A 14,622-nucleotide genomic window follows, 5' to 3' on the forward strand; every position below is an offset into this window, starting at 1 on the left:
ACAATAGTGTGTCTAGGACACAAAGGTTAATTCAAGAACTGAGCAATGTCTTTTCGTTATCAAAAACTCAGTTGGCGATATCTAGCACTGTGTCTCTTTTCTTTCTTTTTCTTCCCGTTTTTTCTTTTCTTCTTTAATTCCCTGATAAGATCTAAATCTGATCAGGCTCCTATGTGTAAAGATGTGTTGTTGGTATCTAAACGCTAACTCTCTTTCTCTATATGACTCACAAATAGATTAGCAGTGACAAAGTGCTAGGAGAGATAAAAATAGATTAGCAGTGACAGGAGTACTATTATAATTATTTTTGGAAGATATGGTTTGAATTAAGAGTTTGGGCACTTTTTGCCCTGAGAGGGTGAATTTAAACCCAGGAACTGAGGGTGGTTTCTGCTGTTGTGTCAGACACCAGATAGTGAAATGTCAATACCAGATGTCCTAGACATCAAGATTAGCCATAATAGCCAAATGCAGCCATAAAGTGATGTGTCAAAGTGGATAATAAAACAGATGCTTAGCTTTTATAATGAAGGGGAAAGGGAATGAAATATCAAAAGTGCCTTTAATACATTAACAAAGTTGTCTTCAACTTGCTTAAAAGTAGAAAGTTATTGAACCAAGGAGAACTATGTGTCGTTTAAACATTAACTATCAGCAGATGAATTTCAATTAGCATTAGCCATTCTAAAATCCTGAATTTCCTCCTATTGGTCTCATTTTACATGAAATTTTTATAGCACAGAGTGAGGCTTGTCCTTTATTATTTCTCCCATGCTAATTTGGAAACAAATAAAGTTCAACAACTCAGCAACGTACTGTTTAAACTTGCATTAGGGTTTGAGAACTGGGAGCTGGAATACATTTACCCACTGCCATATCATCTGCTTGATTTGAGATCAAATGAGGGATGTCCTATAGCACTCCAGAGTAAGAGCAAATGATAGAAATATGTTAAGATACTGAAGAAAACCATTAGGTAAGAGTGCTGCATGCAGATGGCTGGTGGCATTTTTTCCCTACTGATACTTTTTAAAAAAAAAATGAAATGTTTGTTTTTCTGTCTTTTATACATGTGCCTTAAATATAATTTCCAGATCTTAGTGATAAGAAAGTATCTTATTTAACAAAAAAATCACCAAATCATAAATTTCATTAGGTTGGAAAAATCCTTTAATATCATTGAGTTCAACTGTTATCCTGGCACAGCCAATGCCGCCCCTAAACCATGTCCCCAAGTGCCACATCTACACATCCTTTAAATACCTGCAGGAATGGTGACTCCACCACTTGCCTGTACAGCCTCTTCCAATGCTTGACAACCCTTTCATTCACAAAATATTTTGTAATATCCAAATTCAAGGTGTGGCCTCACCAATGCTGAGTACCAGGGGCAGTCACTGCCCTGGTCCTGCTGGCCACACAATTGCTGGTACAAGTGGCCTTCTTGGCCACCTGGACACACCCTGGCTCATGTGCAGTCATGAGCCATGAAGTAAATTATTGAGGCCCAGAATGTTCAGGAAGCAGGGCATTAAAAGGGGCAAATAAATTCTTATTCTGAGTGTAATTAACTGCATCACTAGTTCTTTATTTTACTTGCACAGGAAGATCTCAATTCCTTTCTGTTTCTCTTTGTAGATTCCGAGTCTTGCTGGTCAGACTCGTTAACTGCTGCTAATTGGCAAACATGTACCTGTGTATAATGAGAGAGTTTTGTCCTCTAATTCATGTTAGCAATGAGAGGCCAAAACTGATGTTCTGCAGCAGACCAGCTTCTCGGAATGATTACAGAGAGACACATTACTGGTGCTATGTCTGTAAATCTTGTTATGATTTTCCCTCACCATGATCCCAGTTTAGCTGAGATCTGCTTCAATCATTAGATGAGACCTGCTTATGAGGTTGTGTAATTGAATCAGGTAGATTCTGCAGGACTGTAGCATTTTGTTGCCAAACATGACTGGTAAGTTACTTACATCAAATTACAAGTGCATGGCATGATTGGAGACTATTCCTGTCTGAATGAAGCTGGAAGTTCCACCTAAGGAATGAATAAAGCATAAAAACAGAAATAGTGAACATTTTGCATACATAGAACAAATTTTCGCCCCACCTCTGGAATATTACTAATTTCTCTTGAAAAGTAACAGAATAATTGGAGTTGTGTGAGAGATTGCAGGCAGGTATTTGTTATTCCTCAAAGAAATACCACCTTGATAACAATGACATAAACATCTTTATTGTAATTATTTACCATCATGTATATTCATTTCTATCTTGTCAGAGAAACCAGAAATGTTGTGGAGGGCAGTAGTCCAGTTTGGAATGGGAACAAATACCCTTTTCTGCTTTGCTTTCTATTTTAAGACCTGGTTATTTTCCATACCTGAAGTTTTTTTGTATGATTTTTAGATTGTTTGTTTGTTTTTTAACCTCAAGAATTTATCTTCTGTTTCATTGATTGGCTAGATGTTGATATGTGTCCCCTGACTATTAAGGATATTTAAAAAAAAAAAAAATATATATATATATGTGAAGTTGTTCTATATTTCAGTAGCAGTCTTGTCAGTGTTCCCTTATGCTGACATTCCTTCATTAGTTGTGCCTCCTCTCTGTGCTGGTGAATTAAGCCTTTAACAGAGGGTGTAGCCCCACTCCAGGCAGAGGTTTGGCCTGAGCCTGTGTATGAGTGGTGTGAGGTTGCAGCAGCCTGATAGTGAAGTAGAGGATGTTTGGTCATCCTGTGCATCCTTTTCACTTTGTGGGTATGGGTTTCCCTGGTTGTATGATGCTCTCCCTGCTGTGGTGTCTCTGCCAGCTTGGGCACCTGGGCAGAGCTGCAGTCCCTGTGGTGACAGTGGCCCCAGAGCTGTCATGGCCCTGATCTCCACAAGTGCTCCCAAATGCAGGTTCTGGGATCTCCTCACCAGCTCACCTCACCTGAGCTGTTCCAGCTGTTCCACTTCATTTACTTTGGAGGAAATTTGGATCTCACACAGCTCTTTGGTTCAGATTTCTTACGTCCACGTACATATATGTCAATGAATATATACCCATACATGTTTTTGTTTTTCAGGCAAAGAATCCCCTCCAAAAACGTGTATTACTATCGCTGCCCAGACCACAGGAAGAACTATGTCATGTCCTTTGCTTTTTGCTTTGACCGAGAGGACGACACTTACCAGTTTGCCTACTGCTACCCCTACACCTACACTCGCCTTCAGCACTACCTAGACAACCTCCAGAGGAGGAACATGGACTACTTTTGCAGGGAATTGCTGGGGCTCAGTGTGGTAAGTACCAGGCATGCTTGCCAGCCAGCAGGCTTCATTATGGATGTCTATCCTTAAATGCTTCCAGAGTATAATTCATCGTCCTTGCTAAAGCACCCACAAACATGTACTTGTTTTCTTGCTATCAATGACACAGGAGGAAGTGTACCTGCATGTTGAAATATAGACAAATGCTAATTTAATTTCACATAAAATATTCCCTTTGTGATAGGCAAGGCAATGCCAGATTCCTATGTAGGATCAGTTTATCTCTAAAGACATTAAAAGATGAAACTGAAACAGCTTTACCGAAGAAATGTGATATTTAGAGTACTCTTTTCTTTCTTGAATTTGTCTTTCTTGAAGAGCTTTTCTGCTCAGAAAGAAATATGGGGTTTTTGACCCAGAAGATAACTTTTCTTGATAAAATAATGCAAAACACACAAAACCCACCTATTTTATTTTCTCTTAAAAATTCATGCTTTGGTGATTTGCAATTAGCAGGGATTTAGTGGTCTCTGTAAAGATCTTAATGGCCACATAAAATGAAGTGTCATTGTTCTTCTGGAGCAGGAAGAAGGGTTAATGGTGAGGCTGAACTTCTGCTCACTTTGCTGTAATCTTTCTCTGAATTGTTGCCTGACCAGGGGATTTGGCAAGAATGACTCAGCCACTCCCATGTCGACCCAGAAATAATCAGATTAAAAAATAATAGCTCAAATATATATTTTTTTTAACTTTTGCTTTCTCAGACTTTATAATGCACTTGTACTACACTCTTAATCTTTTCTCTGAGATTTGATTTGGTCTAAACTTATAGTGTGTGTTTCAGAATCAGAAAGCTGTGAAGGCTGCTGATCCCAGCAGCAGGGACTTTAAAAAGAAACCCAGCATATAACGTGAACATCAAAATGAAATCATATGTATACCCTGCACTGAAACAAATAAAAGGCTTCCATCATTAAAGCAGGCCATTGAGTTTCCTGTGGTGGCATAAAACTTGGAGGAAAAAATTAACATACAGAGAAGAGTAAAAGCAGAATTAACCAAAGAAGTCATTCTTTAACCCTTTTTGTAGGTTAAGTACAGTTCTTGTTCTAAAGATGACTATTGCATATCCATGAACTGGCATTAATTATTAATCATTCCAATTAGGGGGACAAACAATTATGAGGGAAAGGGGTATTAAAAAATAGAAAAGTAAAATCTGCAGAGGCTGGGAGGAAAGAGCACTATCATCTTAATGTGTGTAGGGTTTTAATTATTAATCTTAGAGGACAGAGCTGTCATTAGTTCTATAATGAAACTGAATTTGTTTCCTTTCACTCTGAAACTAGTGTATAAACAGTCACATTTGCATATTCATCAAACCTCTGATCTGACTGATTAAAACACAGAGATAGAAGGATTTATCTTTTATCTGCATTTTGACAGACAGAGCTATACTCGTAAATCTTGTTAACATTGTGTTACCAGTAGTTGCTAAATATTATTTTTCATATTTCAGCACACTAAACAAACAGATGCCACTCAAAATGTGGCAGGAAATGTGCTGTGTATAAGTCCTGCTTTTATATCTATATGTACACACACAGTATGTTTTGCAGAAATTGATATGGTAACATTTTGCAGCTCACCAAGCTGTATAAAAAAGCTTCTGAATCAGGCTCATGCTGTAATCTTTGTGAGCAACATTACAATCTCAGAGCATTTCTGGCTTTTCTCCACACACAACTGTCCTAGAACAGCTTGGTAATTTAATGTCTTTGCTGAGCTTGAATAGACAATTTCCATAAGTTCTCTGTGAGTTAAATATTTTAACATAGAGCTTTGTTGCTATCATACATCTTTAAATGGTGAAAAACAGGATCCTTCATTCTTCACTGCACAGTGCTTCATAAAAGCAGAAGCTGGCTGTACTTTGGAGAATTGCGTGCCATATAGGATGGATTTAGAGCTAAGAAAGCGAGCTCTGTCCCTGCCCTGGCCCCTTATGTAAGATAAGAGGAATCAGATTGGCATAAAGAGGCCCTTAGAAGCTCTATTCCTGGCGAAGGGATGATACCCCTGGTAGCACATGGTGAAAGGTAGTTTAAAGATGCCGTCTGAGGACAAACTCGAGTCCTCCTGCTGGGCACGGGGCTGAGGCAGGATGTGCTGCAGCCTTTCCCATGGAAGGTGAGGGCAGCAGCACATCTGTCCAGCTGCCATGTAGCTGCTGGTCCCCCCAGGTTCATTCCAGGGAAATTTTGCAGCCCCCTGCTGCAGTCTGTGATTGTGAGGATGGGGAAGTGTTTGAAACAATTTCAGTTCCCCTGGATTATAAAGTTTTTAACTGTGTCTCTTGGAGATGGCAGAATCTCACCACATCTTTGGAGTTGTTTTGGTTTTTTTTTCTTTGCTGTGGAAAAGTAAAACTCAAGTCACAAGAAGCCATGCTTAGAGGATTACTCCTAAAGGCTTTCTGAGTGCACATTTTGCTGCATATAATGTTTTCAAAGCAATCTAATTTCTAATCTAATTTCATATCTTCGCTAAAGAAAGTACTTTGCCTCCGTTAACCCCTGAAATACTATCACTAATTCTATGGAGCTTGAAAGTGAAATATTGGGATGGGACATGTAATTGTCATTAGGATGCAGAATGACAAAATGGTTCAGAGCCAAATGGCAAAGTTTCCCATTCCCATTTAAATGGATAACTTAGCTGTACTATTTCTGACCTTTTAATGTTTATATTCTTTACTTCAGAGAGCTATCCCACATTCTAGATGTGCCAAATGTTCTTGAAAATAGTCTCTCTTGCAAGTGAGCTGAGATGGTCACCCAGGTACCATTTAAACTGTTATTTTCATTCTGCTGTTATTGGCCTTGGGTAACTTCAGATTTTCTTTGGTTTGCCCCAATAGATCAGACGTTCAAAATCTGTGAGCATTTTTTAAAATTGTGAAATAACTTTTTTTGCATATTATTGATATGTCTCTCTGCAAATACTATGCAATATTTCAAAGCATGACATAATTAAAAGGCACAGGCACAATTTACATTTACAGTACCTATTTTATGATACTTATTCAGTCTTACGTGCAATAACAGCTGTGTGTGTATCATTATAACCAATGTTTCAGAGTTGGCAAAATTTTTTAGTGTGTTGTCATCTGAAGTTGGTAGTTCAAATTGCATGTATGTGCTTGAAGTGTGTGGACACTTGACAAGACCTGTACGTCCACCAGTATTCCATGAGCACACTCAATAAATTCAATGAGTTTTGGACTGCCTGGCTCAACTCCTAAAGCCCACTTTACAAACTGACAGTGGCTGGGCAATATTTGCGTTACTCATTCCAAAGAGAACCAGGATTAATTGGAGCCGGATACTTCCTTTCACTCCATTAGGCAATGGTGCTTCCAAATTACACTTGAGGAGAATTGTGACTGCACATACAAACCACGAGCCTCAAAGGGACTTGCACAGAACACAGAGACTGGAATACGGAATTCTGTTAAATTAAATATTAAACACACGTATTTTAAAACAAGAAGGCAATATGTCTAATGTAGGGCTCTGTAAATGAGATGATCTCTTAAGTCAGATATAGAACACTGAAAGACAAAGATTGGAGCACACGGCGCCTCCTCCTGACTCCACACCATTTTGGTGTGTGCTTTTAATTTACATGAGTTACTCCTGGTTCATGCTGGTACCAGAGAGAGCAGAATGATGCCCTAAGAGTGTGACCAGATGTCACAATGCCGGTTCATTGATCAAATATCCTTTATTTACCATCTAAATGACTTTGAACCCCAGTAAAAATACTTGATCAGTTCTACCATTTTCTACTGGTCCGTTTTTAACTGCTCAGTTATGAATGTTTTAAAGCACGAAGCAAAGAAAATAGGCAGTTTTTCTAAGGTTAAATTTCCCATTTCTGCATTCAACTCTAGGTTATGTAATAACCGCTCTGTAAAAGAAAAGTATACTCTTGGTCTTTGAAAAAAAATAGAAGTTACAGGCTTCTGTGTGATGTAACGTACCTTTGAAATCCTGTTGGTGTCAGATACTGTGTTTTCCAACGGATTTGACTGTAACTAGGTTGAAATGTCATGTAAATGTAATTTGTGGCAATTTACTTGGTCTGAAAAAGGCCACAGAAATAGTGTTTAGAAAAAGTAAATCCCCTTTCTCATTTCTCAGCAGTGTAAAAGTGCTGCTATGTATATGTTCAGGACACATTCTCTTTAGTCAGTGGTGTTTTTTACTCCTATAGTACTGCTGTTCCCAAAACATTCATAATATGGATGTCATCCCAATACTGTATGTGAGATTTTAAATGTTCCTACAGCTATTTTCTTAGCTGGATTGGATATCAGCAGAAGCAGAGTTGGACCTAAAAATAACACCACCAGCAGTTCTTGCCAAAATAAAATATGATTTATAGCATATAATAGCACAGTGTGCTACCAGGGAAATTATATAAATAACATGAAAAATTACAGGGGACTATTCTATACCATCAGTTTAAAGGAAAATTTCTTTGTTACAATTTAAAGGGAGTTCTGAGAGAGAGCCTGGCCTGTGGGAATCACAGAGTAGGAAGGATAGGTGAAACTGTGTTACTGTTGAATGTTGCCGTCTGTCTGTAGGATATATATGAGTGTTTATGATAAAACCAAGAAATATTTTGGCTTAAGTTGGCAGCAATATAGTCTTTGAAAAAAAAAAAAACTCAATAAAATCATCATTTGCAGTTAATATCATGCAAGGTTACTAAATGTATAAGTTGGTTATTTCTTAATTTACAGAAAGAACACTGTTTGATAAAGTTAAAAAAATTTCTAGAAGGATTTGCATAAATTGCTCTTTATCTAACTATGAGTAAAAAATCCTAAATTGTGAAGAAGGATTCAAATCTTAAGTCCATTTTGCAGCTTACATTTTATAACTACCATTCTCCATTTAAAAAAAAAACTCTTGGAAAAAGCACTTCACCAAAAAAGAAGCTTTGAGCACAAAAAGTCCATTGAGGTAAGAAATCATCTGAAGAAAAAAAAATGTTATGATCCTTTTATTAAGGAAAAAAGTTCCTGAAAGGAATTACAGTAAATGAATTATGTGTGGCAAAGTTTGTCTATACAAACTGTTCTCATGCACAGGTCCCAAACTGCACCCTTTCATCTTGTAGCCACATAGGGAAACTTTTGGAAAGTCAGTGACCTTTCTGAAGTTTTCACTGGACTTTTTGTAGCTGTTCAGGTTGGCCTTTTGCTTCATGGTTCTTCGTAATTCCAAGTCAGACTCTTCATCTCACCTTTACTCCACACTTGTCCTTCATCTGGCTTGCCCTTTCCTTGCCTCAAATCTAACCTTCCCTTTTCTTTCCATTTAGTTTATACTCTCTTAAGCTAGCTAGAAGAAAGAAGCTGTGGTATTTGTTTTCTGCTCTTGTGCTACTTATCCTGCTTTGTTCTTTCCTATTCACTCCCCTTTTCTCTTTGAGTTGCGAAGGGCAAATCCAAAATAGCTGAGAGGTCTTTTAAATACCAGCACTGCACAAGGTAGTCATGTTCTCTTCTATGGACTCGATATCCCCATCTCAGTGCCATTTCACGTAACTTCATATCCTGGTCTAGGACTTGTCTTCCTTGTCCTTCTGTCTTTTGTGTTCCCTGTTTGCTCCGTCCCTTAATATGTACTCCTGCATTTCCAGAAAGGCTGGGATAACATGTGGCTTGTCCAGGCTTCAACCTGGAAAGGAAACACTAATGATCCAGGCAGATGTCCTGAAATGCCTGAACTAACATCCAGATGCAGGAAGGAATTTCAGGGTCTGACTCCTTTTCTGATGGCAATGGCAAATTTCAAGTAAAAGGCAGGTTTTACTCCTTCCCGTCCTCAGCACTTTCTCCTGCTTGGTTGAGTGCCAAAAAGCTCCACGTGGTAACTGTAATCCCAGTGGGAAACCTACTGGTTTTGTCCACACAGTGAGTTCAAGCTCATATCTAGGCACTTGCCTTTAGTGACTGCACCCTAAGCTTTCGGGGACATGGAGAATGTGTTTTTACTTTCCATGTTCAGTGCTGACTAGAATCCCTGTTATTTAGTTGGTGCTTGGGAAATAACATAGCACAACCAATTAATATCACCTCATCAAAAAAAGCAAGTCTGAGGTCCTGTGTGTACACCAATGTAAAGCTTTTTCGTCGTTTTAAAATTTATTTAGTTGCCCTGCAGGCCGTGAGTGTATTTTGAGGGTATGTAGGACTTAGAACCCTGAGAAAACCCTAGAATGCCTTCAGTCTTGCACTTCCAGTTTCAGAAGTTTGTTTTCCCTGCTTTGTAGCACAGCATTAAGCAATAATTACCATGTTGATAGCGATGCTGAGTGTACTTGCACGGAGGGGAAATCGTGCTATGTGGAGCTATTAACTACATTTGCCCTGTAGCACTTCACTGCATTGACTCCGCTGGGATTTTGGCTATGTTTGAGTTGGTTTCTGTTTAGATCTCCTGAGTGGTGATTGTGTAATGCATCTGTGGGGCAGGAGCAGTATTTTAATCTTTATTCTTTGACTGTAGACCCAGAAGACAGTTAGCTTGGCTCACATTACCTGTAGGGCTGAAACCTTGGAATTGAAGGCTTATTTAACAAAGTCTGCTCAGTCCAAAGGATTTGGATTTATGCCTTTTAATTTAACCAAAGAAAGAACTATTTATTGATTTAACTTTATGCCGGCTCTAGAATGTAACTATAATATATTAAAATCTCTAAATACCTCAGGCAAAATCTTGTTCACGTAATTTATGGAAACTGAGTATTGTGGCTCCAATCCAGAAAAACACTTAAGTGTAGATTTAAACTTAAGCATGTTAATAGACATGTTGAAGTCACCGGCACGGTTCATGACATGAAGTTTAATGTATGTAAAGGTATCTTTAGGCTTCAAGGTCAAAACAATCAACTCTTAGGCCTGGCGCCCCAATGTTTTGTTGTGAACTTGCACTACCACTATACAACGCGACTACAGACAAATAATAATAATAAACCCCCCTTTTTGCACTTCTCTAGAAATATGCTGAATGTCTGTGTGTAAAGTGAATCCCACCTTTGCTCAGCAATCTTTTTTTTTTATAGCAGTGTATGAGTAAGGCGTGCATTTGAGGCCTTCTGCATAAGAGATTTGCACTAATCCTGGAGTTCTTTGTCCTTGCCATGCACATGTTCAGTAAGACTTTATCTCTTTTCTCCTTAAGCCTTGAAAGCTAAAAGCTGGCTCTAGGAAGACTTCTGCCTGTATGTCAGAAGGGATTTGGGGAGATATCATATAGAAATGAGAAAATAAAGACATAAGAACATATTTTGATGCAGATTATAAGATAGTAGAGACCAAGGTGGCCCCAGCTGGCTGAGTGCATCCTTACTGTTGACCCAAGTATTTGAAAATAGGTACCTGAAGAGAGGAAGTAAGGCTTATGAAAATATAATATATGTAAGAAAGCACAGCTGAGAGATATTATATGTAGCCTGTGATCTGTTCTTGATTTCAGGGTGATTTTAATGACCCTTACTTTTCTGCACTGTTAGCAAAGTATTTTTGAATCAAAGAATAGTGCAATGATGAAGCACATCAAACTTACATGTAAGGGAGGCTAGTGCTGTCCTTATTTTAAGACATCATGTTGCAGTCAAACATATTTAATTTTAGAAGATCATGATATTCTGGGAAAAGAAAAGAAAAAAAAGAGTATTTTTCATAGGAAAAGCCTGCTGCTGTTCAAGTGCTGCTATTATCCACAAATACTGAAAGCAATATTTATCTTTGTTTTGAAGACAAAATGACATACAAATAACATGAGGAGACAGGAGCTTTTTAATGTAAAGCGGTAGGTACTTAATTGAAAACTGTTTTTTTCACTTCTTAGGAAATATAAGATACAGCTTAAAGCCTTTTTAATACTCTTTAAAAGAGATCTTACATGGCAACCAGTCATATTGGTACATGAAAAGAACTGCAGTCTCTGATAAAGATCCTCTTTTTCATGTTTTCAAACAGCAGCTGAGCACCATACTGTGGCAGCAGAGAACAATCTGAGAAAATGAACACGGACTGAAAAGGCCCCAGTTACATGACATTTCCAGTGGAAAAAAAAAAAAAAAGCCAGCCCGAGGCCCACAGTCAAATATTTTCGCTCAGAATTCCCTAGAATTGTAGACATACCTTTCTACAGAAAGTGTGTTTTTCTGAGCCACCTTATCTGATCTAAAAATGTGCAACATGGAGAAAGACAAAGGAGAGATACTATCCATTTCAGGAGTTTTCATGAGTGGGCATGAAAGAAAAACCTTTTTCAGAAATAATTTTCCTCCCATTTATTTTTAATTTCTCATTAATTGCATCCAGTTTTCCACTTAGTCTTAATTAGTTAAAATTTAAGACGACTATTACTTTCTCAAAATCTGAAAATGTCAGGATTTCATAATATATCCTTTTTTTCTCCATTTAGATTTTCTGCATTATAGTGGATTATAATAATGCATTAATATCCATCATTCTATTCTTAATCAGCCTCTTAATTCATTAGTGACAGCTGCTCATTGTTAAATGTTGTTTGTTTTTCCTTTTTTTTTTTTCCTTTTTAAAAATCTATGTTGCCTAGAGTTAAAATATTAACTAGTCTTTCCATATTTATGAACGCTGCACTGTTCTCGGCATGGAAAAAGGGAAAATCTCATGCCTCTCTTTAAAGAAAACCCTTTTTTTTTTTTTTAACTTTTGCTCTGACAGCCTCTAAAATATTGCATAAATATCAGTGAGTTAAGGTTCATAACATTCTTCTGGCTGCAGCGTCATTTTATAGGAAAGGGGACTATTGCAGAAACCTGGATTGCTTGGAAGCAGCCTGTGGGAAAGCCTTTGGTGTTCATTTTCAGAGGTCAGCCATGGCAACCAGTTAATTTAGATGGAGTTCAGCGCGGAATCGAGTCTTCCAATCCTTGTCAGGACCCTGGACAGCGCAAGCCGACCAGGCTTTCCAAGGCACTCCGAGCACGTTTTCACATCCACTTCTAAAAAGCTGAAAACACAAACTTCTCTTTTCAGAGCTCCTGATACACAAAAATGAACCCCAATTTCTGGCGTTTACACCCCAAAAATAAGTTTAATGTTTTGGAAACCAGGCCCTATTTGCAGCTGCTGAGCTTCTCAAATTATGGCTGTGGTTTTCAGGAAAGAAAGTACTAGAAATGGAGTCTGCTATTTTGCACAGCTTATATGATTCAAGACCTCAAGTATGTTTTTCTTATTTGCCTTCTGAGAATGAAAAATAGCCAGCAATGTGTTATGTCTGATGGAAAATTTATAGGAATGTCAGAGATGACTGATTAAGGGCACTTTATAGATTAACAGATGACGACTAAAACAGAGGTTGATGGTACTGTGGTGAAAAAAGAGGAGATATTTGGCAATACAGTGAGATCCATCAAGACTTGTCTGAGACCTAGACATAGATATTAATCCAAACAATGAATATTTCAAAATCTGAAAGGTATTGTGTAGAACAAGAACAGTGTTGCTGCACACAACAGGGTGCTCAGCAGCATTGCATCTTCTTTGCTTCCCGTGAGTGGATATAATATAATCTCCTTCTTGCCTTAGTCTGTCTTCCTCTCGAAAGCTTAAGGAAATGGTCCAGATCCTTGGCATGGGCTGGGTAATCAAGTTGTCACCATAAAGTACTTTGCTATCTTCTGTGTGGGGACCATTTATCTTTTAATGGGAATTAATGATACAGAGGTTCCTAGAGAGCTTATAAAAGGTTTTGGGGTGGTTTTTTTTTCCTTTTTTGCTTTTACCTTTAAATTGTAGTGGCCTCTTTATGGAGAGTCCAATTTATATCCTCTCTCTCAAGAGAACAAACTGCTCAGAATGTGAACTCAGGAAAACAGAATATGTGTTCCAAAGGTGTACTTTTCTGCTGTTGTAATCATCCTTACAAGATACTGTGGCAGCACCAGATTTGCCTTCAGCTCCAGCTGATTTTGAAATCCTTCAAAGCTTTAGGAATAAAACTGCACATATCCTCTAGATTTCTTTTATAGAAATAGATATGGTTTTGTAACAGCAAATAACACTGCAGAGCTGAACAAAATTGTCCTCCTCTAAGTGAGACTTGGATGTACTCAGACCAAATAAGATTGTAGACTCATACTACACAGACTCTTAGGAAAACAGAGGAAAAGGTATTGTATTCCCCATGGTCAAACAGAATTCTTGTCCATCTTGGCTGAAACTCCCATTAGCCATGGCAACCAAGGAGGGAAATACACAGCACCAGATAACATTTAATTTAATGCTGACAAAGAGGTGGGATGCATTGATCTGTTTGGAAGAAAACTTCATTCTTTTTCATTCCTATAATTCAGATTTTCTCATTACTGGACACAGATGGCAAAATATAATTTTATTAACTATGACCATTTGTTTTGCGGTTCATCAATTAAATTGCAGAGATTATGGAGACTGGTTCATGCCAGCCATTAACAGAAACAAGTTAGTAGCTAGAGCTATACTGCAAATGGCTATAGATGTTGCATACAGTGCTTCAAGATCATTTGTTGCTATGACAATAATGAAGCAGAATGTCTGTGGTCTCTGAAATCTCAGATTTTTCATCTTCCCAGAGAAATACAGACAAATACAAACTCTTCTTTTAGAAATCTGGACTTCCTTTAGAACTACAGTGAATTTATGTATGTTAAAATACAATGAATTTATGTATGCCGCTCTCTCTCTGCTTATTAGAAAGGTAAATCAGAAAAAAAAGGGAAAATCAATGTATTGCAAAACTCCTGGACAGCAACCACTTCCCCTTCTAGATACATACAAAGTCAGTATGAACCATCAGGTAGTACCAAGAGAAGTAAACTGATGGTTCCTGTAGCAGCCATCTCCAGAATCTCCTGTACCAACCAAGCAAACTTTTGGTAGAAGTGAATGAGAACTGCATGTCAAAACCTTTCCTGTTGTCATCTGTCTTTCCTTATCTGATAAGAGCTGCACCTGTGTTCATTTTTTTACCAAATTGGATTCTAGAAATTATTTCCATCCCAGTTTCATGTATTTACATTTAATGGCACAAATTTCCTGACATGTTCAATCTGAAAACTTGCTCAAAAATTCTCTCCTGCAACTGGTGACCACGGAGTAATTGCTCCCAAATCCCTTTTTTAAAATAACTTAGGGTAGTGACCCTTTTTTATGTCTATGTAATTTTTGAAATGCAGATGAGCTCTCTTTTCTTTCATACAGTCACAAATATTAACTTTACATGAAATAATGCTGACTCCAACAAGA

General features: G+C 37.9%; 1 protein-coding gene across 1 annotated transcript in view; it reads left to right on the forward strand.

Moving 5' to 3' along the window:
* Positions 1-14,622, forward strand: part of AGBL4 (ATP/GTP binding protein like 4) — a gene marked incomplete at its 5' end in the record, with an annotated part of 872,835 nt that overhangs the window by 334,655 nt on the left and 523,558 nt on the right. The window contains one exon of the mRNA XM_017743442.1: positions 3,077-3,293. Coding sequence (XP_017598931.1) covers positions 3,077-3,293 — 217 coding nt within the window. The remainder of the gene's footprint in view (positions 1-3,076; positions 3,294-14,622) is intronic.

Source organism: Corvus brachyrhynchos, unplaced genomic scaffold (assembly GCF_000691975.1).
Source record: "Corvus brachyrhynchos isolate BGI_N302 unplaced genomic scaffold, ASM69197v1 scaffold48, whole genome shotgun sequence".
Classification (NCBI taxonomy): domain Eukaryota; kingdom Metazoa; phylum Chordata; class Aves; order Passeriformes; family Corvidae; genus Corvus; species Corvus brachyrhynchos.